We start from the raw sequence: 23,104 nt of genomic DNA on the forward strand, positions 1-23,104 counted from the left end.
TAAAGTGGCCAGGATAATTTGAAAATGCAACGCAAAGATACTAAATAATTAAACAATGTGAATAACACGTTGTCACCTCCTCGAAAAAAGCAGCAACACATTGTGATCAATTCCTAAACACGCTTCTCTTCTCGGTTTTTGTCCTCTACATGTTCCACTCGAACCCGTCCTACACAACTAACGGACATGTACATGAGCATTCACACATGCATTTCACGCGATAGATATAAACGAGAAAAAAAAGAGCAATATGGTACAACAGAATTCACGGGAAACAGCAATATGGTACAAGATGGGTTCAACGCCCTGTGACCAAGTCTTGTTTTTTTTAGATGGTGTGATCAAGACTGTTAGCACAATTGCAACCGACAAGCTAATAGCTAGTCGTCTTCCACTCACCAACAACCACCAGCAGAAAAAGAAGCAACGCCCATCATGTCTCATTTTGCACGTGCATTCCCATGGAAGATCTCTGCGTGCCCAAAGTTCGTATCAACTCGTGAGAAAAATACTGGGCACGCCTCACTCGCAGCTGAGAGATCTTGGGCGTATCATATTTCATCCGGGTCCCACTGCCCTGCGGGCCCGGCAGCAGGATATCGGAGAATTTCCTTTCAAGGCAAGAAGGAAGACCGCCGAGCTTTAGAAGGAAAGGGCATGGGTCGAAAAGCCGTCGCCTTGTATGAGCATATATCATTACCTTGAAAATGGATAATATGTGTGTATGGACCTACGCCCGAATCCGTAAAGGACGTGGATACGGACGCAGTGGAGATTGGGTCATCATGGCTACAGATCTTGGCGTGTGTGCGATGAGATCTTGTCGTGACCGGCCGTGATGCGCCATGGCATGAAGTCTCGTCTCATTGCTGGTACCGTGGTACGTCGTCGTAGTGATCCATGCACCTTTGATGAGAGATTCCCGTCTAACATACGCGGTGTGCACGTATATCTAACTTTGTTCCGCTAATGACTCCGTCCCATTATATCAAATTACGCTTCGGAACTGATTAATGATTGAAATGGTAGAACCTGCCACCAGCATATCGTTGCCAGGATTCAGGCTTGCCCGGTACTGTTATAGACAAGTTATTTGTTGTCCAAGTTTTGCCGAAATTTATGAAAGGGTAACCAGAGTTCAATGACGGCTTCTCTATGTTTGGACAAGTAAGTCGATGGCGAAGACAACCAGCAGCCAGATTTGTCGAGATATGAATACCTCTCATGTTCTAACTACGACTTTGATCAGACTAAGAACATTCAGTCGAACACCATCAGATGTTTACAGGCGAGCATCTTCGCATAGTCTCGGCTAACCTGGCTGTAAGAGGTTGAGTGATATTTTTGCGTTCTGGTACACAGTACCAGAACATTTATGTAAAGATGGTACTACTCCGATGGCTGATTATCAGTAACCGACGTCATTTTCATCTCGCAACTGTCTTCAGGCTTGCAGGAGTTTCCGACTGGTAGACAGCACAGCAAAAGAGTAAGAATTGACCTGTCATCCAAACTTACACTATGATGACTATGTCATGGACAAAATGTAGGTTTACCTAGCTTGATGAGGACCAACCACAACTTAGGCATTCTTCTTGCCATCCGAACGCGACAGCGGGATGTCTCCTGACTGCAGCTGGTCATGGAGATGCTTGTTGTCCTCCAGCAGGCGGTCATATTTGCGCGCAAGACCTTCAGACTGCGTCTGGGCAGCTAGTGCTTTGGCCTCTGCATCCTTGGCCTCCTCCGCCTTTTCTTTCAGTTGCCGCTTCAGCTTCTTGATCTCCTCGTTCAGCGAAGCAATGTCGTTGTGGTGTGGCTTGCTCTCGTCGGACCTTCCAGATTTTGCTTCTTCTAAGGTCTTGTTCTGCTTCGACACAGCCTCCAGGTTCTTCTTCAGCCCTCGCATCTCTCTGATGTAGCTGTGTAGCCGGTCAATGACGAGAGCAAGGAATAAAATGTATCCTGAAACAAGTAAGAAGTGGGTTAATACTGTGTGACTCGGATCAAAATGTAGATTCGACTCGACTTAGAACCAGACACGGACTAAACTCTCTCCAACAAAACAATATATCACATTATAAATGATATTTTTATCACGAAACTACCAATGGCTAAACAAAACACTAATGTGCTAAAGACCTCAAGTGGAACAGCATTCTGAGAAAATCCCTGAATTTGGACACTAAAATCCACATGAACATAAAAAGATGTTACTCTGTAATTTAATACAAGAATGTCATATGCATCCAGAAACATGCTGCTGTGTTACATCAAACCAAGATGAATCACAAAGAGGGAAGTCAAAAGAAATCCCTTTTTGAGGATTAAAAATTATGGATAATTTTTCTGAAGCAACCGATCCACTGGCTTACTTGGCTGTTGACAGAATATAAAAGTCTATTTTCACTGTAAGAAACCTCAAAAGATTGAAAAGAATGAAAGACTTGTTCAAAAATAATAAAGAAAAATAATATAACAAACATAAGATCAACCACATAAAAGTTGGGCCATAACAAGGTGTTTTGGCAACGCCACAGGCAACAAAAGATAACATCACAAATATAGCCCCGGCCCAGCCCAAGTACAGCAGAGAGATGTGCAATGTTTGGCCCAAAAAATACCGAATCCTGGAGAGAGCACACTCTGGCCCAGTTCAGCCCACTGATCCTGGCCCGCCCCCTGGACTGGACTACACTCTTTTTTTAGCGGGGACTACACTCTCACTATTAAAAGAATGAAAAAGAGGACAACTGAGCAATAACCAAGGATCGCAGTAGCAGATTCCTGCTGATCAGGATTCAACTCCTGCAGCATCAGAATTCTGGTATCTCACCTGGTCGCTTCTACTGTATGTAGAAGGTTTTAATATGATAAAAGAGCAAATCCTCCCCATGTTTTTATCTTGAACAACCTACTTATTAAAAAATGTTATTGTAATGTTTTTACGACTTCTTAAATGTACACAAGTTTGTTAGTTTCAGGACTAAATAGCTAATGAAGGGAAAAAATTGGAATTGCAAAAACTAATAGAGAAACTGACAATAAATGCTTGAATAGGAGTGATCAAGATCCCACTCCACCAATGAACTGTCCCGGAGCAAACACAAATATCAGATACAGGACAAGTATAAGAGGAAAGTCATCCTATAAAACTTCAACTTAATGATGTTGAGGTCCGTGTCTCCTAGATATAACTTCAGTGGTTGGGTGTTGCATGATCTAATCAACTCACGTCTGAATCTTTAAGAATCATAGTACGAATTAGGCCGGTCAAATTAGCCCCCCAACTCTAGGGACCCCATCATCCAAATAATGAGATGGGTGTACCAGAACAGAACAACTTTCAAGAGCAAAGCGAAAGCTGTGTCATTCATCACCTCTGGCAAAAGATCAAGTCACTTGGAACAAGAAGAATAGTTGATGAAAGTAAATCAAATAATGTGAATTTTTTCCAAGGATTTAATATATGAAAAAGGCAAAGCACCCAAAAAAACCAAAATAGCATAAATGTCAATACATCAGGTATAATAGATGCCATAATTTGTTTTTGCATTTGCTATCAGGGTAATCACAAAAGATTTCAGGCCAAACTGAACACTGCATAAAAATCACAGGTTGTATGAGAATGCTCCTAAATATACCCATAAAATAGTATGGATATAGCACAAACAGCAAATAGTATGCATATAACACAAACGGCCTGAGCAGCATAAGCTTTGTCCTATGTACGATCCTACTTCCTAAACAGAATCATCAATGGCTTATTAAACAAGGGTATGATAAGAAATATTATCACAGCTGATAAGTTGCCTCACTTTCTTGAATACTTAGGCCATACAAAGTTCCCAGTACATCTTAACAAGTCAGAGCATAATAGTTTGAGAAGTGGAACAAAATAATTTTGTAAATATGACATTGGTTTCAAGACCACCGAGTGAATTTATGAATACTATAATGTCTAGTACATAAATTTTAGTAGAGAAATAAGACAGTTAACTTGAAAGGGGCGCAAATGGCGAACCCCAAAAGGTTACCCCATCTGAGTAAAAGACACCCTGCATTCCTACTTCTAATTATGCAATGAACAATTTTACTGCAGACACTATATCTATAACTCAATTGAACAGTAATCAGAAAATTATATTACAGGAGCATTAAGTAAATATAATGGGTTTTACTCTATAACATTAGACTACAGATACTGAGCATAAAGTAAGGTACTATGAGGAAATCTTTTGCTCCGTCATTAAATCGTACTACTAAGATTACACCGGAATCTTAGACAAATGCAGCTAATAAATTAGTACTCCCTCCGTTCCTAAATATTTGTCTTTCTAGAGATTTCAACAAATGACTACATACGGAGCAAAATGAATGAATCTACACTCTAAAATATGTCTACATACATCCGTATGTTGTGTCCATTTGAAATGCCTAGAAAGACAAATATTTGGGAACGAAGGGAGTACTTATTAACCTTTCCATAGCATGATTGAACAACTCATCTTCAGACTAAAATCAACGGAACGTTGCGATGCGCTAGAGCGAAATCAAGCCATACGTGCTCGTCTAAATTCAAGAAACCGGGGACATCTGGACGATCGACCGAATCAAAGCGAGGAAAATAGACAAGAAGAGGGGACCGACCCGTAGGCAGGCACACGTACCCATGAGGGAGGCCTCGAGGAGGTGGCGGGCGAGGAGGACCTGGTCGGTGGGGCTGAGCGCGCCGGGCGCGTCGAGCTCGCCGGCGCCGGCGTGGCCGTGGATCTTGGCCATGCTGTGGAGGCTGGAGGCGAGGACGACGAGGACGGTGGCGGCGACGGTGCGCACCATGACGGGGGCCCGGCCGCGCTTGAGGCGGTCGAGCGCGAGCATCGCCAGCTTCCGCAGCGGCGTCTTGAAGAGCAGGACGGCCGCCACGCCCGCCTCCGCGCCCAGCAAGGTGAAGAGGAGCTGGATCATCGCGGCCGGGCAGGCAGGCGGGCGGGCGGGCGGTTGCGGCGTGCAGGGGTTCGGGCCGGGGTGGTGGGATGCGGTACGGGGGCCGCTCCTCACTTTCTCTCTGCGCCTTTTGTATCGCGAGGAGGGTGCGGTGCTTTTCCTCGCCTCGGGGGTGGGTTTTGGAATTTGGAATTTGGAACACCGGAGGCGCAAGGGGAGAAGGATAGAGTCCTTTGCTATGGTCACGGACGCCGTGTTGGAAGGGTTTTGGCACCTACGCGGCTTGCTTGGACCGTTTGCTCCATCTTTTGACATTATTAGTGTATATAGTGTGTGTGTTTTTTTGCGGGTAAGTGTATATAGTGTGTGACATCATCTTTTCTTGCCCACGGTCCATCCATGTGTGCTATCACATTTTCCGCGTCTCACAAAAGCCAAAATTGTAGTGGGATTTTATTTGGCACCCCCAAGGATTTTTCATGTAAAGATGACTTTATTCCTTGTTTGCTGATTCCAGAGAATTTTGTCTTTTTTTTCTTCTTCTCATTCACATCTTGGTTTTACTCCTTCAATTTCGATGGTGCTATTAGTTTGCCTGGTTCATTCTATATTCCTGTGATAATGGTAGATCTTATTTTCTTGCCGAATTAAGGCGGTTGCAGCCCAACGCAAAGAGTTTCCCTAGCTTTTGCATTCACATGCACACGACCAGAAGTCAAAAAAGTTTGCCAAGCCAGACAAACACTAGATTCATACAAAGCACAATACATATACGTTGGAAAACGTTGCATGGAAAACAAAAAAAAATCTACACACACGCAAGATCTATTCATGAAGATGCATAGCAACGAAAGGGAGAGTGTGTCTACGTACCCTCGTAGACCGTAAGCGGAAGCGTTTAACAACGCGGTTGATGTAGTCGAACTTCTTAGCGCTTCAACCGATCAAGTACCGAACGTACGGCACCTCCGCTTCTGCACACGTTCAGCTCGGTGACATCCTCCGCCTCCCTGATCCAGCAAAACGGCGAGGTAGTGGATGAGTTCCGGTAGCACGACGGCGTGATGACGGTGATGATGAAGTGATCTCCGAAAGGCTTCGCCTAAGCACTACGAAAATATGATCGAGGGTGTAAACGGTGAAGGGGCGCCGCACACGGCTAAGTAATTGTTCTGGGTGTGCTAGGCGCCCCCCTCCCACATATATGTAGGTGGGAGGGAGAGGGGGGAGGCCAAGGGGCGCCCCAAGTAGGTTTGAATCCTACTTGGGCTCCTGCCCTTGCCCCCTCCCTCCTGCCATATTTGTCGGAGGAGGGGAGGAAAGAGGGAGAGGAAGGAAGGGGAGGCCGAATCCTCCTCCCTTCTCTTTCCCCACTTGGGCGGCTGCCATGGGGGTGCGCCAGCCCCTTGTGGGCTGGTGTGCTCCCCTCTAATGGCCCAAAAGTCCCACTAACCTTCCGGGGTGTCCGGTACCCCCTCCGGTACTCCGATGACTACCCGGTACACTCCGAAACACCTCTAGTGTCTGAATATCATCGTCCTATATATCAATCTTTACGTCTCGACCATTTTAAGACTCCTCATCATGTCAGTGATCTTATCCGAGACTCCGAACAACATTCGGTCACTGTCGTGGAATTGTCACGGCAGATGTCCTAGCAAAAGGACTTAGTCGTAGGGCCATCGCAACTAGGAAGCTTAAAGGGGTTAATCGGAACAAACGACACGAGAGGTTTTATACTAGTTCGGCCCCTTACGATGAAGGTAAAAACCTATGTCTAGTTGTGTTGGAATTGCTGGGGTTTCGATCACCAAGAGGCTAATCCGCCGGCTTGGTTATTGATCTCTTGTTTCTTGCCCTAAGCCGCCACCGGGTCGTCCCCTTATATACACGGGTTGACGCCTGGCGGCCTACAGAGTCCCGGTCGGTTTACAAAACGTGTCCGGCTCGGTGACTTCTTTGTATGCCTTTCTTTACAAGTCTTTCTTTACATACGGCGGTTTACACTATTGGGCCTTAAGCCGCCCCTGGGCTTAAGCCTTCTACAAGTCTTAATAAACTGTAGCCTTGAATACTATTGGGCTTCTTTTGTAACCCGTCGTTGGGGTTGACCCGGCCCCTCCCGGGCGGGTCTTACCTAGTAGCTATATTCCCAACATTAGGCCCCAGGTTAACTTTGAACTTTGTTCCTGGTCAATCTTCAATACTTAGATGAAATCCATCTTCCTATCTCTGTAAAAATTCTGTAACCCGCCATGACGTCATCTTCTGAAAACTCAAAAAACTGTTATGATGTCATCCTCAACGGATCTTTATCTTTTAATGTCTTTCGAGAATCGAGGCGTCCGTTTAGTTGGATACTCTTTATTTGGGTCTTCCTCGATTTCTGCGCCCGCCTGTTTGCTTATCCCCTTATAAATAGGCATGCCCCGGTCTTTCTCATTCTTCTCTCTTCTTTTTCTTCTTCCTCTCGCAACCCTCCCGCTGCTCGAGCTCCGCCGTCGTCACGCTTCACCTCTGTCTCCGTCGACCTTGGCCGCTGCATCAACCCGAATCGGTCCAGAGAACGGCGGCGACCTCCGCAGAAGATCTGTGGTTGTAAGTGCTCACCTTCCTGCTCCTCAGATCCGCATTAGGGTTTCTAGGTTTCTGCGTGTTCTTCATAGTTCATCACGGTTTCCTTGTAGTTCTTCCACTACGGCTTCTTCTTGATCCAAAGAGAACATGTGTTCATGCGGTAGTTGTTTTGTGCCCATCCTCGGTACCAACAAATCCCTTTCTCTGGTTCAAAGGCCTCATTAGAGCTCATGAACTCATCTGTGCTAGATTTTTAGGTCTAGAATATTTTCCATTTTGAACGACCCTTTGATCCAGAATAATATCAAGAATTTAGGAAACTTGTTTGCTTCAACACTTAGCCAATTCTGTCTCTGATTCCCTTCAAATGTCTGTAGTCATGGCGGCTTACGACGCCGGCTTACTTTTCCCTTATATAACATTAGCCCTTACTTAAGCTGCCATTACCTATTTGCACCATCATCATTTAACTGTTAATTTCGCCATTGAATTGAACCAGAACGTTACTTTCTTTTCAGTTCGTCTTTTGATCATCATGCCGTCAAAAGCTCTGACCGTCTGCAACTGGGTCCCTTCCACAATAACTAAGGACAATCTGAAGGAATTCTTCACCATAGGTTTTTTGCCAGGGAAGAATGTTATGTCTTACCGTGCACCTGACCCGGACGAGGAACGACCCAATCCCAAAGATGGTGAAGTCATTGTCTTTTCTAACCACATGAATCGAGGCTTTTCACCACCCGGCTCAAAGTTCTTCAGAGATGTTCTCCATTTTTTCAAACTCCACCCTCAAGATCTCGGGCCCAATTCCATACCTAATATCTGCAACTTCCAAGTTCTCTGTGAGGTGTACCTTCAAGAAGAACCGACTGTGGAACTCTTTAGAGAGTATTTTTATCTGAACCGCCAGAACGAGTGTACCAATGGCCCTAGTTTGGAACTTGGAGGCATCTCAATTCAGTGCCAACAGGGCCGTCTTCCCCCTAATAGTCTTGTCGAGTCGCCCAAAGACTGGAATCAGACCTGGTTCTACTGTCAAGACACTTCAGCAGCCAATGAGAAACCACTGTCGGGTTATCGTGCGGATCGTCTAGATTCCAAGTTTGCGCTCCCTAACAAGCTTACTGCCGCCAAACGCAAAAAGCTTATTCCATCAATTAAAAGGATTAACGCCTTACTGGGGAACGGCTTAGCCGGAGTTGATTTGACTCGTTGCTGGGTCATGTGGCGGGTCATCCCTCTAAGTCGCCGATCCAAATTGATGTATGAATATGGTGGAGGTCCAGATGACTCTCTTCGTCACAGCTCCATTCAACTAACTGAAGAAGATATTGTTTCAATGTCAACCCTTCTGGTGAACGGCAAATATGAAGACTGCAGTAAAGTTGGGTTAAACCCCTTCTGCAAACTTAACCCGGCGCCAGAGGTAAAAACTCCTAATCTCTTTCTCTTTGTATTTTCCTCAGCAGTTTTAAATGCTTGCCTGACCTTCCATCTTGTTTTACTTGTTTACAGGCCAAATCTGACTTCTGGAAAGCCAAGTATGATCATGAAGCCGCCAAGAAGGCCAGAGCCGCCACCATAACTGCCAAGAAGACGACCCGGAGGTCCAAGAAGAAAAAGAGCACTGTCGAGGACCTGTTGAAGCTTGACGATGATTCTGAGTCGGAGGTAGCCCTTGACTCCTTTGGCCAGTTTTTTAATAACCTTATTAACACTGACTATTGCCAGGATGACACGGGGGCCAGTCAGGTCGTAGAAGAACAGGTAACTATTTCCTCCAACTCAGCCCATTTGCCAAGACATAAAGTTTGACTGGTAACCCGGAAAGTAAGGTTTTCGCACCCTTTAGCTTATTTGGACCCTCATTTTCTTTTGAAAAACAGCAACATGAGAGCCGCCTTCAGGCCCGGAACGACGATGAACCGCCTTCCATTGTACAACAAACTCCTCAAAAACGTTAGAATGAGGTCTCTTTTGACTTTATCTTCTGCTTTTATTATTGAGTCTATTCTCTTGCATTACTAACTTTATTTTACCTTTGCAGGAGGTTTCTCGCTCTTCTGGCGACTCATCTCAGACTCAATTTCCGGCCTTCAAGACTGCCCCTGGATAAGGAAGAATTCATTTTTCCTCCGTGTCTTTCAAACTGCATCTTTGTACCAACTGTCTCATAACCTCTTTCTTAGTGGTCAAGCCAAGTCCAAGAAGGCCAAGGTGACTAAGCCGGCGGAAGACCCGTCAGTTCTTGCACCTGAACCGGCCATGCCAACTTCTCCCCCTCGAACTGAAGCACCAAAAGACCCGGCTGCCAATGCTCAATTGGATCCTCCTGAGTCGTCAGCTGATGATACCGTTGTTAACCCCTCTACTGCCGGACCATCCAGCTCGGCCAACCCGCCATCATCGTCTGACCATGACGTTCTGATCACTGAAAGCCGTTTTGTTGAGCCGGGGACTCCCACCGTGTTAGCTCGACACACCGCTAAACAAGAAGCCCTGGAGAGACAGAAAGTGCATTTTGATATCTCTCACTACAGCCATCTGAACGCTAATGACATATTGTCCGGCTATATCAGCCATGTTCATTCCAGCCGTGAGTCAGAGATTGAGATGGTCAAGCAACTTCAGCTGAAATATGAGGTTGTTCTCCGGTTTACTTATACTCTGCCAGCCCCCAAGTCTTCAGATGATGATCCTGAATGATCTGGAAACTTTATACTATAGATGGATACTTTCTCTTTAAGTCTTTCAAAAGTCCAACAGAATAGTGCAAACTTCACCTGTAGTCCCCAAGGGCCGGTTCACTTGATCATAAATGAGCCGGTACTTAATTTCATAACTGTCTTGTGCCAGTCCCAATAAATATTGTAATCCGGTTTAATCTTGAGATACTTTCTGAATATCATGCATTAGCCCCCAAGTGCCAAGTGCTGTTATTTTGTAAGGTACTTGGGACTTGAAGTATATTAGAGTCATAAGAAATTGTTTTGGCAGACATTAGCCCCCAAGTGCCAAGTGGTATTACAGTGCAAAGTACTTGAGACTTGAATCTTGAACTTTATTTAAGCCTTGACACACCTGTGTATGTTTTGTAGAACGCGCTATCTGAATTGGGTTCCCAATTAACTGATGCAAAGACCCGGCTGGCGAATCAAGAGGCAGAAATCAAGTCTGCTGATGCTAAACTTCAATTGAGTCTTGCTGAGACGGAAAAATTGAAAACCAGCTTGACTGCCAAAAAGAAATCCTGGGCTGAAGAAAAGACGCTGCTGACACAACGCGCCGAAAAAGCTAAAGCGGCTCTTGAGGAGGTTACCATGGAGCTGGCCGGCTTAAAGAACCGGGTGTCTTAAATGGTTTCCGCCATCTTTGGTAAGCCATCTGTACTGATATTCTATACCTTCTTTTGACCCAAAATATGAGCCGCCGCTGAGCCTTAGTTTAATACTCGCAGGTCCACGTAGCAAAAATCTGAGCCAAGACGGTGTGACCAAACTGAAGGCGGTTTATACCTTGGTGGAGCAATTGTACACTGGCGCTCAACGAGCACTTGCCACCATCTCACATGCCAACCAAGGACCCAATCGGCCGAGCGATGTTTTGAAAAAACTGTCAATCTTACCCGCCAGGTTTCAAGAGGTCAAGCGATCCCGTGCCAGAGCCGGAGCCTTGACTGCCCTGAGCCGCTCCAAAGCCTGGGTGCCAGATCTAGGCCCGGTGGATGTAGCTAGGGGGTACCCGACTGTGAAGGAAGACGGGTCTCTATTTGAGCAAGATGACTTCATTGCATGCGTGAGGGGAGTTCGACCTCAAGCTACTGTTCTTGGAGATGAAACCAATATTGATAAATATCGGCCGGGTGATTTGGAGAATAAGAAGATGGCGACTCCCTCTTACAAGGTGACAGATCTAATCCCGTCGGTTCGTCAACATATGTTTGCTCCGAAAGTTGATCCAGCTGGCCTGATTGATGAAGAAGCAGAGTTCATTGCCGTGAATGGTTTTGACTGGTCCAAACCCAGCTTCCAATCAGCAGAAGGAGGTGAACCGGCGAGGGTAGAGTGATAACCATCTTGTGGGCTCTTTGAAGCCTTGTAATAAATTTAGCTTGAAACAACTACATATTTTGCCTATGCCATCGTGCATAAGATGTCGTGTGTGGCTCTTTGCTTCCTGATGTCAATATATGCGTCACATTTATGGTATCTCTATCATATTTCGGCTCTTTTCCTGTAGAAAAAGAGAAAACTGGCTCGGCGGTTTAGCACCGAACGGGTCAGAATACCTGGTATATAACCGATGGTTTATCGTAGTAGAAGAAACAGAAACAGATGCGAAAATAAACAAGGTTGAAACAACCTTTGATTAACACAGAAACAACTGTTCATAAATAACAGTCATACCTGTATCTTTTACCTCTGGGCCACCGGTTTATATGACCCGGGTGATAAGGTTGATGATCCAGTCCTTTTGAGAAGTCAATGCTTCTGTACGCCTGATGACTATCATACCTTGGTGGCTTATTGTCAAATAATCAAGCCGGTGAAAAAAACGTGCTGATCGTTTCAATTTGAAACAACAAAGACCAGCAAGACAAATAGCAGATTTCAAACAATATAAATTAACTTTGTAACTGAAAGTGGGGGGGGGGGTTCTGATTTGAATACGACTAGTAAACCGGACCAAAGAGGTTAAGCTAAGATTTGAATACGATCATATAGCCCCCAGTGGCTTTGACGTTGCACCGATCAAGAGGGTACCGATAGCTATGTTCTCTTTGGTTCGAATACGACCTATGTTTGAACAGGAAGCCCCCAAATGACCTTGAGAGGTTTTTAACGACCCTGATTTGAATATGATCCAAGTCGGACCCAAAAGGGGTTAAGCTATGATTCGGATACGATCAAGAAGCCCCTAGTGAGTTTGGCATTGAGCCGATCAAGAGGGTTACGACAGCTATGTTCTCTTTGGTTCGAATATGACCTATGTTTGAGTAGGAAGCCCCCGGGTGATCATGAGGTTTACAACTAGATTCGAATACGATCATAAGCCGGACCAGAAAGGTTAAGCTAAATTCAGATATGATCAGCTCCTTAATAGTCATGAAAAATAGTAAAAATATATGACCTTTGAAGAGGAAAAAGGACAGAGGTCCTGCTTTATTACTTATCATAGTATATACAACGTCAAAGTATGTACATGACGAGAGCTGGTGGCTCAGGTGTAGTATGGCCGAAGTTGATCAACGTTCCACGGCTGACGGGTCTCCTCCTCCGACTTACGTGAGTCTTTGTGCTCTCGAACGTCAATGAGGTAATATGACCCGTTGTTTAAGTTCTTGCTGACCACAAAGGGTCCTTCCCAAGGCGGGGATAGTTTGTGCGGATCTGACAGATCCTGGATGACTGGAGCACCAGGTCACCTTCTTGAAAAGTCCTGGACTTAACCAGGCGGCTGTGATAATGGCGCAGGTCCTGTTGATAAATTGCTGATCGAGCCGCTGCTAAGTCTCTCTCCTCATCTAACAAATCAAGTGCATCCTGTCTGGCTTGTTCATTATTAGCTTCAACATAAGCCGCCACATGAGGAGAGTCATGACGGGTGTCACTAGGCAGCACCGCTTCCGCTCCATAAACCATGAAGAAGGGTGTATAACAGTGGACCTGTTAGGAGTGGTGTTGATGCTCCACAGCACCGAGGGTAACTCCTCTACCCAGCAACCTGGCGTCCGTTGTAAGGGAACCATGAGCCAGGGTTTGAGACCTTTTAAGATTTCCTGATTTGCTCTCTCAGCCTGCCCATTAGATTGAGGGTGGGCTACAGAAGAAACATCCGGCCGGATGTGCTCTCTTTGACAAAACTCCTCCATAGCCCCTTGGGACAAATTAGTGCCATTGTCAGTGATAATGCTGTGTGGAAAACCAAAGTGAAAAATCACCTTTTTCATGAACTGAATCGCCATGGCTGCATCACACTTACTCACTGGCCCTGCCTCCAGCCATTTTGTGAATTTGTCAACTACCACTAGAAGATGTGTCTTTTTATCCTTGGACCTTTTGAAAGGTCCAACCATGTCAAGCCCCCAGACTACAAACGGCCAAGTGATTGGAATCATCCATAATTCCTGAGCCGGCACATGCGCTCGCCATGCAAATTTTTGACATCCATCACATCTACTGACCAGATCCTCTACATCAGCGTGAGCCGTCAACCAGTAAAAACCATGGCGAAAAGCTTTTGCCACAAGAGATTTTGACCTGGCGTGATGACCATAATCCCCTTCATGGATCTCACGAAGTATTTCCTGGCCTTCTTCAGGAGAAACACACCGCTGAAACGCTCCAGTGACGCTGCGATGGTATAACTCTCCGTCAGAAATCGTCATTGACTTGGACCGCCGGGTTATCTGCCGGGCCAGGGTTTCATCCTCTTACAACTCGCCTCGGGTCATGTAAGCCAAGAACGGTATTGTCCAATCTGGGATGATGTGAAGAGCCGCCACCAACTGTGCCTCCGGGTCAGGAATGGCCAAATCTTCCTCTGTAGGTAACTTAACAGACAGGTTATGCAAAACACCAAAAAGGTGTTAGGTGGCACCGGCTTACGCTGAGATCCCAACCGACTTAAGGCATCGACCGCTGTATTCTTTCTACGGTCAATGTGTTCCACTTGATAACCTTTAAAATGTCCTGCAACAGCGTCGACTTCACGGTGATAAGCCGCCATGAGAGGATCCTTGGAATCCCACTTGCCTGACACCTGTCGAGCCACCAAATCTGAATCGCCAAGGCACCGGACCCGGCTCAGACTCATTTCTTTAGCCATTCGAAGACCATGGAGCAAGGCTTCATATTCTGCTGCGTTCTTAGTACAAGGAAACATCAATCGCAACACATAACAAAACTTGTCACCTCGAGGGGAAGTTAACACAACTCCAGCCCCCGAGCCTTCCAACTGTCTGGACCCATCAAAGTGAATCGTCCAATATGTGTTGTCTGGTTTCTCCTCTGGCATCTACATCTCTGTCCAGTCATTAACAAAGTCAACCAGTGCTTGAGATTTGATCGCAGTACGTGGCACATACTTCAACCCATGAGACCCAAGTTCAATGGCCCACTTGGCGACTCGTCCAGTAGCTTCTCTATTTTGAATGATGTCTCCCAAAGGAGCAGAGCTAACCACAGTGATTGGGTGACCCTGAAAGTAATGTTTGAGCTTCCGGCTTGCCATGAACACCCCATACACGAGCTTCTGCCAATGTGGATATCTTTTTTTAGATTCAATCAACACCTCGCTGACGTAGTAAATCGGCCATTGGACCGGATGCTCCTTGCCGGCCTCCTTGCGTTCCACCACAATGGTCACACTAACAGCTCGTGAGTTAGCAGCTACATATAACAATAACGACTCTTTCTCAATTGGAGCAGCAAGAACCGGCGGCTCAGCAAGCTATTTCTTCAGATCCTCAAAGGCAGAATTTGCAGCTTCACTCCAAACAAAGTCATCCATCTTTTTCATCATCTCATACAAAGGCATCGCCTTCTCCCCTAACCGGCTTATGAACCGGCTCAGAGCAGCGACCCGACCCGCCAGCCGTTGAACGTCATTGATGCACGCTGGTCTGGCCAGGGATGTGATTGCCTTAATTTTCTCCGGGTTAGCTTCAATACCTCTGTTGGACACCAAAAAACCCAAGAGTTTGCCAGATGGGACTCCAAAAACACACTTGGCCGGGTTAAGCATCATCTTGTAGACCCGGAGGTTATCAAAGGTCTCCTTCAGATCTGTTACCAAGGTTTGCTCTTTTCTGGACTTCACCACTATATCATCCACATAAGCATGAACATTACGCCCAATCTGATTGTGAAGGCAATTCTGCACACACCGTTGATAAGTCGCCTGGGCACTCTTAAGCCCAAAAGGCATAGACACATAGCAGAAGGCTCCAAACGGAGTGATGAAAGTTGTCTTCTCCTGGTCCTTGACTGCCATCTTGATCTGATGATAACCTGAATAAGCATCCAGAAAACTCAAACGCTCACAACCTGCCGTAGCATCAATGATCTGATCAATACGAAGGAGAACAAAAGGGTCAGCTGGACAAGCTTTGTTTAAATCGGTGTAATCCACACACATATGCTAGGTGCCGTTCTTCTTGAGTACAAGCACCGGGTTAGCCAACCACTCTGGGTGAAAAACTTCCACAATGAACCCGGCCGCCAAGAGCCGGGACACCTCTTCTCCTATGGCCTTGCGTCGTTCCTCGTTAAACCGCCGAAGGAACTGCCTGACCGGCTATGTTAAGAGTGTGCTCAGCGAGTTCTCTCGAGACACCCGGCATGTCAGAAGGTTTCCATGCGAAGATGTCCCTATTCTCACGGATAAACTCGATGAGCGCACTTTCCTATTTTGGATCCAAGTTGGCACTGATGATGAACTGTTTGGATAAATCGCCTGTCACAAAATCAACCATTTTGGTGTCATCAGCCGACTTGAATTTCAGTACCGGTTCATGCTCCGTAGTTGGCTTCTTCAAAGACGTCATGTCCGTCGGGTCAACATTATCTTTATAGAACTTCAACTCCTCTATCGCGCAAACAGACTCAGCATAAGCAGCATCACCTTCTTCACATTCCAGGGCTATTTTCCGGCTTCCATGTACTGTAATGGTGCCTTTATAACCCGGCATCTTGAGCTGTAGATATACATAACACGCCCGAGCCATGAATTTGGCGTAAGCCGGCCGTCCAATCAGAGCATGATATGGGCTTTTGATCTTAACCACTTCAAAAGTTAACTTCTTAGCCTTGGAATCATATTCATCCCCAAAGGCCACTTCCAGTTCAATCTTACCAACTGGGTATGCCAACTTGCTAGGGACAACACCATGAAAAACAGTGTTGGATTGCTTAAGACTTTTATCAGTCAACCCCATCCGACGAAATGTCTCATAATAGAGGATGTTGATGCTACTGCCTCCGTCCATGAGCACCTTAGTGAACTTATATCCACCAACCTGGGGTGCCACCACCAAGGCCAAGTGACCCGGATTATCAACTCGGGGAGGGTGATCTTCTCTGCTCCACACAATAGGTTGTTCTGGCCACCTCAAATAATGTGGGATTGCCGGCTCAACAACATTGACAGCCCTCTTATGAAGCTTGTGATCCCTCTTGCATAAACTAGTGGTAAACACGTGGTACTGCCCACTATTCAACTGTTTTGGGTTACTCTGATACCCAGATTGTTGTTGCTGATTATTTTGGCCGGGTTGCTGACTATAACCGCCCTGGCTACCCGGATGGTCTTGACCGTGAAAACCGCCTCCACTTGACCCGGCGCCCGGGCCCTGAAAGCCACCTCCGCCTGAACTGCCGCCAGGTCCGTGGATACCATCGGGTTGCCTACCCTTGCGCCGTTGGTTGTTGCCATGTGCATTGGTGTTAGCCACAAACTCGTCAACCTTACGTTTATTACCTCCTTGATTCACCGGGTTATGCTGGTGCCCCTTGTCGTTGCCGTTCTTCTTTCCCTTCCCTGTTTTTTCTTCATCAGACACGGGATCCTTGGTACTGTCAGAATCAACATATTTGACCAGGGCCGCCATCAACTGGCCCATGTCATTGCAGTCACGCTTGAGCCGCCCCAGCTTCTGCTTTAGAGGTTCAAAACGGCAATTTTTCTCCAACATTAATACTGCCGAGCCAGCATCCATCTTATCAGATGAATGTATTATCTCCTTGACCCGGCGCACCCAATGGGTTGTGGACTCCCCTTCCTCTTTCTTACAATTAGTTAGGTCCATGATTGACATAGGTTGCTTACATGTGTCTTTGAAGTTCTGAATGAACCGGTCCTTCAACTCCGCCCATGAGCCGATGGAATTGGGTGGTAACCCTTTCAACCAAGTGAGAGCCGTTCCATCCAACATCATGGTGAAATACTTAGCCATCACTGCATCGCTGACTTCCAACAGCTCCATTGCCATCTCATAACTTTCAATCCATGCCCCAGGCTGCAAGTCAGCCGTGTAATTAGGCACTTTACGAGGCCCCTTAAAGTGTTTAGGTAAGCGCTCATTACGTATAGCCGACACCAGGCAAGGAACACCTCCTGTTCTTGTGGCTACTCCTGCCTCAACAGAGGTTGCTGGATAAGCCGGAAAAGTTTGATGAGCCGCCTACTCAGCTGCCAGTTGAACCGCCCGCTCAGCCTCTTGACGGATCCTCTCCTGATCCGCTAACTTAAGGGCCCCAGCCTGCACCGGCTCATGCCTGCGCGGTTGGTTACGGCGTTGAGTGTTGCTTGACATATCAGCTGAGTCCATATGCCTGCTATAGCTCGGGCTCCGGCTCGGGCGAGGGGTTGAATGGATTTTGTCTCGACTATAAGAGTACGCATCCTGCTGCGCCAGAGCCATCTGAAGAAGTTCTCTCACCCTTCGTGTTTCGATTGCTGTCGGAGAGTCGCCTTCCATTGGGAGAGCTGCCAAACGAGCCGAAGCAGCAATGAGGTTTTACAAAGGATTGGAGAAGTGACCCGGTGGTGTTGGCGCATAATGAGGCGGAGCGGTATACAAACGAGGTGGTTCCATGGCCCGCGGCTGAACCGGTGCTCCGGGTGTCGTGATCCGATTTGCCTCCGGCGGGTTACTTGGACCGGCCCCGGGTGTGTGGAAAAGGTTCCTAGGATCGAGCATCAGAGGTAGACGTGACTGAGTTTTCTCATGCCTTCTCCTCATGACCTTGTTTGACGCGTCCAGATCCACCGAGAGCCGGAAAGTCTCCGCTTGAAGCTGCTGAGCATGAGCGTCCAAAGCCGCCCGTTCCACGACCATCCTGACCTCTTCTGCTGCTAAATTTTCCTTGGCCTGTGTCATCACTTCGCGTACCCGTGCCACCTCCGCGTCATGTTGAGCTTTATCCGCCGGCTCTACCACGACAGTCAACAGAGCCGTTAGCTTATCCATGAGGTCCATTAGCATCTGAGCCAGGGGCGCACGGGGTCTCCTAACCCGACCGCTGCCGACCTGGTGGTTGTTGCTGTTGCAGCCGTGGAGTTCTGCCCGAGCTGAATGCGTGCCATGAAGACTCCGGCTCGATTCGACGGCTCAAAGGGGTCCGGAATACTGCTGCCATCGGAACAGACCCCAAGCATGCCATCCTGCAGCTGATACAAAGAATCTGTCTCGCCTGTTGATGACGTAGCGTCAGAACAGATGGCCATCTCACCGCCATCCACTGATCCTTCCAAGTATTCACCTCCATGGATGCAACCCACAAAGGCATGCTTTACGGCGGGTTGGGCTCAGGTGGATCTCGCGCGTTGAGCCATCTCGATGATGTTGGTGCAGACGTCCAGCTCAGGGCCCGATTCGCCGATCCGGCCGATGAAGACATGAATCCTGCCGAAGGGGACCCGGTACCCATACTCAATTGAGCCGGCCTCGGGGCCCCAGCCTTCGTCATTGATGTAGAGCTTGCCGCGACGACTCTTGGTCATCCGGCCCACAATGTATCCCTTGAGCCCTTTGAAGTTGCCCTTCAAGAACTCAAATCCACCGCGCGCTGGCCCCACGGTGGCCGCCAACTGTCGTGGAATTGTCATGGCAGATGTCCTAGCAAAAGGACTTAGTCGTAGGGCCATCACAACTAGGAAGCTTAAAGGGGTTAATCGGGACAAAGGACACGAGAGGTTTTATACTAGTTTAGTCCCTTACGATAAAGGTAAAAGCCTACGTCTAGTTGTGTTGGAATTGCTGGGGTTCCGATCACCAAGAGGCTAATCCACCGGCTTGGTTATCGATCTCTTGTTTCTTGCCCTAAGCCGCCACCGGGTCGTCCCCTTATATACACGGGTTGACGCCTGGCGGCCTACAGAGTCCCGGCCGGTTCATAAAACGTGTCCGACTTAGTGACTTCTTTGTATGCCTTTCTTTACAAGTCTTTCTTTACATACAACAGTTTACAATATTGGGCCTTAAGCCGCCTCTGGGCTTAAGCCTTCTACAAGTCTTAATAAACTGTAGCCTTGAATACTATTGGGCTTCTTTTGTAACCCGTCGTTGGGGTTGACCCGGCCCCTCCTGGGCGGGTCTTACCTGGTAGCTATATTCCCAACAGTCACCAAAACATATAACTCATATAACACTATATCGTCAACGAAAGTTAAGCGTGCGGACCCTATGGGTTCGAGAACTATGTATAATAACTGAGACACTTGCCCGGTCAATAACCAATAGCGGAACGGTGGAAAGTTGCATGGCAATATATCTCGGAATGGCTATAGAAATGACATAATAGGTAGGTATGGTGGCTGTTTTGAGGAAGATATAAGGAGGCTTATGCGTGATAGAGCGTATCATATCACGGGGTTTGGATGCACCGGCGAAGTTTGCACCAACTCTCGAGGTGAGAAAGGGCAATGCACGCTACCGAAGAGGCTAGCAATGATGGAAGGGTGAGAGTGCGTATAATCCATGGACTCAACATTAGTCATAAAGAACTCACATACTTATTGCAAAAATCTACAAGTCATCAAAACCAAGCACTACGCGCATGCTCCTAGGGGATTAGATTGGTAGGAAAAGACCATCGCTCGTCGCCGACCGCCACTCATAAGGAAAGCAATCAAAGAACACCTCATGCTTCAAATTTGTCACACAACGTTTACCATACGTGCATGCTACGGGACTTGCCAACTTCAATACAAGTATGTCTCAATTCCACAATTACTCAACTAGCACAACTCTAATATTACCACCTTTATATCTCAAAACAACTATCAAGTATCAAACTTCTCATAGTATTTAATGCACTCTATATGAAAGTTTTTATTATACCTATCCTAGATGCCTATCATATTAAGACTAATTTTATAGCCAAAGAAAATTACCATGCTGTTCTAAAAGACTCTTAAAATAATATAAGTGAAGCATGAGAGATCAATAATTTCTATAAAATAAAACCACCACCGTGCTCTAAAAAGGTATAAGTAAAGTACTAGAGCAAAATTATCTAGCTCAAAAGATATAAGTGAAGCACATAGAGTATTCTAATAAATTCTGATTCATGTGTGTCTCTTCAAAAGATGTGTACAACAAGGATGATTGTGGTAAACTAAAAAGCAAAGACTCAAATCATACAAGACGCTCCAAGCAAAACACATATCATGTGGTGAATAAAAATATAGCCTCAAGTAAAGTTACCGATAGACGAAGACGAAAGAGGGGATGCCTTCCGGGGCATCCCCAAGCTTAGGCTTTCGATTGTCCTTGAATTTTACCTTGGGGAGCCTTGGGCATACCCAAGCTTAGGCTCTTGCCACTCCTTGTTCCAAAATCCGTCAAATCTTTACCAAAAACTTGAAAACTTCACAACACAAAACTCAACAGAAAATCTCATGAGCTCCGTTAGTATAAGAAAACAAACCACCACTTTAAGGTACTGTAATGAAATCATTCTTTATTTATATTGGTGTTAAACCTACTGTATTCCAACTTCTCTATGGTTCATACCCCCCGATACTAGCCATAGATTCATCAAAATAAGCAAACAACACGCGAAAAACAGGATATGTCAAAATCAGAACAGTCTATAGTAATCTGTAGGTTTCGAATAATTCTGTAACGCCAAAAATCCTGAAAAGTTAGGACATCCTAAATAATTTGTATATAGATCTACTGCAGTTGGAATTGGTATTTTATCGCTCTCTGGTAAAAAATGAAAATTATTCTCGTGAGCGCATACTTTCTGTTTTTTTCAGCAAGATCAAACAACAATCACTCAAGAAGATCCTAAAGGCTTTACTTGGCACAAACATTAATAAAAACATAAAAACACAATCATAACAGAGCATATATGATTTATTTATTACTAAACAGGAACAAAAAGCAAGGAACAAAAATAAAATTGGGTTGCCTCCCAACAAGCGCTATCGTTTAACGCCCTAGCTAGGCATAAAAACAAGAATAGATCTAGGCATTGCCATGATAATGATAAGGCAAATCAAGAAAACTCATCTCATACTCCCTACGTTCAGCATCAAGTTTTATTTTTGGCAAGCAAAAGTAATCAAAAGGGCTAAATTTAATGGGACAAAAGTCCCCAAGATCATGCTCGGGAGGTATTGGTTCCTCCTTTGGCCCCTCATATTGCATAACCAATTCATCATTATAAGCATTCTTTTGGCAAAAAATCAAGAGCCTTTATTCAAGGGGAAAACCTAACCCATTGTTCTGGATAGCAAAATTATCATTAAGTTCAGAAATCCTGTCAACTAGAACATCGATAGGAACCTTTTTCTAAGGTTTTCATTAAAAGCAACATGATCTAAAGATCGTAAGCGCATTATGTCTTCTTGATAGAAAAGGATTTCTTCTATGGGAGGACGGTCGACATCCACCCTATAATGCGCAAAAATTTCATTGGCCTCTTTTATTATAAATCTGAACTCATGAGCTAAAAATATGGTAACTGCTCGCTTAACAGAAGAATGCTCAATATTAGAAAATTCTATAAAAATCCTCTGTATGCAAGGATGCATGTGGATAAATTGTCTTTCAAGTTCAACCACGAGCAAAGATATAGCATCCGCAAGACTACTAGTTTTATGAAGAATAGACCCGCTCATGGTGGGCAAAGCACCGGCGCAAGTAAAGAAATCTTGAATAACTCCTTTTCCAATAATATTACCACTACCAATCCGAAACTTTTTAGTGTGTAAAATAGTAGGTTCTTCATGCGGATAATCAAAAGCATCAACATTTCCCCCATCATTACTACTATCCTTTTCAATGATAACCTCCCCAGTTTCAGACATGATGGCAAGAAACCGCAATAAGAACTAACACACAAGAGGCAAGCGGAAAGAGACGAATGGAAAAAGGGCGAATAAAACGGCAAAGGTGAAGTGGGGAGAGGAAAACGAGAGGCGAATGGAAAATAATGTAATGCGAGGGATAAGAGTTTGAGATGGGTACTTGGTATGTCTTGACTTAAGTGTAGATCTCCTCGGCAACGGTGCCAGAAATCCTTCTTGCTACCTCTTGAGCATGTGTTGGTTTTCCCTTGAAGAGGAAAGAGTGATGCAGCAAAGTAGCGTAAGTATTTCCCTCAGTTTTTGAGAACCAAGGTATCAATCCAGTAGGAGACTACACGCAAATCGCCTAGTACCTGCACAAACAATCAAGAACCTTGCAACCAACGCGATAAAGGGGTTATCAATCCCTTCATGGCCACTTGCAGAAGTGAGATCTGATAAAGATAATAAGATAAATATTTCTAGTATTTTTGTTGTATAGATTGAAAAGTAAAGATTGAAAAATAAATAGTAAACTAGAATTATAGACCGGAAACTTATATGATGTAAAGTAGACCCGGGGCCATAGGTTTCACTAGTGGCTTCTCTCAAGATAGCATATATTATGGTGGGTGAACAAATTACTACCGAGCAATTGATAAAAAAACGCATAGTTATGAGAATATCTAGGCATGATCACGAACATAGGCATCACGTCCGTGTCAAGTAGACCAAAATAATTCTGCATCTACTACTATTACTCCACACATCGACCGCT

General features: G+C 45.7%; 1 protein-coding gene across 1 annotated transcript; it reads right to left on the reverse strand.

Annotated features, from left to right (window-relative positions):
• Nucleotides 1-1,133: 1,133 nt before the first annotated feature.
• LOC119332152 (B-cell receptor-associated protein 31-like) lies at nucleotides 1,134-5,083 on the reverse strand. The gene is made up of 3 exons (XM_037605318.1): nucleotides 4,671-5,083; nucleotides 1,557-1,965; nucleotides 1,134-1,466 (listed from the first exon to the last, which is right to left on the reverse strand). The coding sequence occupies exons 1-2, from the start codon at nucleotides 4,966-4,968 to the stop codon at nucleotides 1,583-1,585; spliced, it is 681 nt and encodes a 226-aa protein (XP_037461215.1). The 5' UTR covers nucleotides 4,969-5,083; the 3' UTR covers nucleotides 1,134-1,466; nucleotides 1,557-1,582.
• Between the last annotated feature and the right edge of the window lie 18,021 nt (nucleotides 5,084-23,104).

This window comes from Triticum dicoccoides, chromosome 7A (assembly GCF_002162155.2).
Source record: "Triticum dicoccoides isolate Atlit2015 ecotype Zavitan chromosome 7A, WEW_v2.0, whole genome shotgun sequence".
Classification (NCBI taxonomy): Eukaryota; Viridiplantae; Streptophyta; class Magnoliopsida; order Poales; family Poaceae; genus Triticum; species Triticum dicoccoides.

Coding starts and splice junctions, on each gene's coding strand:
- LOC119332152 (XM_037605318.1), bottom strand. CDS start 4,968: ATGATCCAGCTCCTCTTCACCTTGCTGGGCGCGGAGGCGGGCGTGGCG. Junction 1,966..4,670: donor CCTCGAGGCCTCCCTCATGG/GTACGTGTGCCT, acceptor TACTTGTTTCAG/GATACATTTTATTCCTTGCT.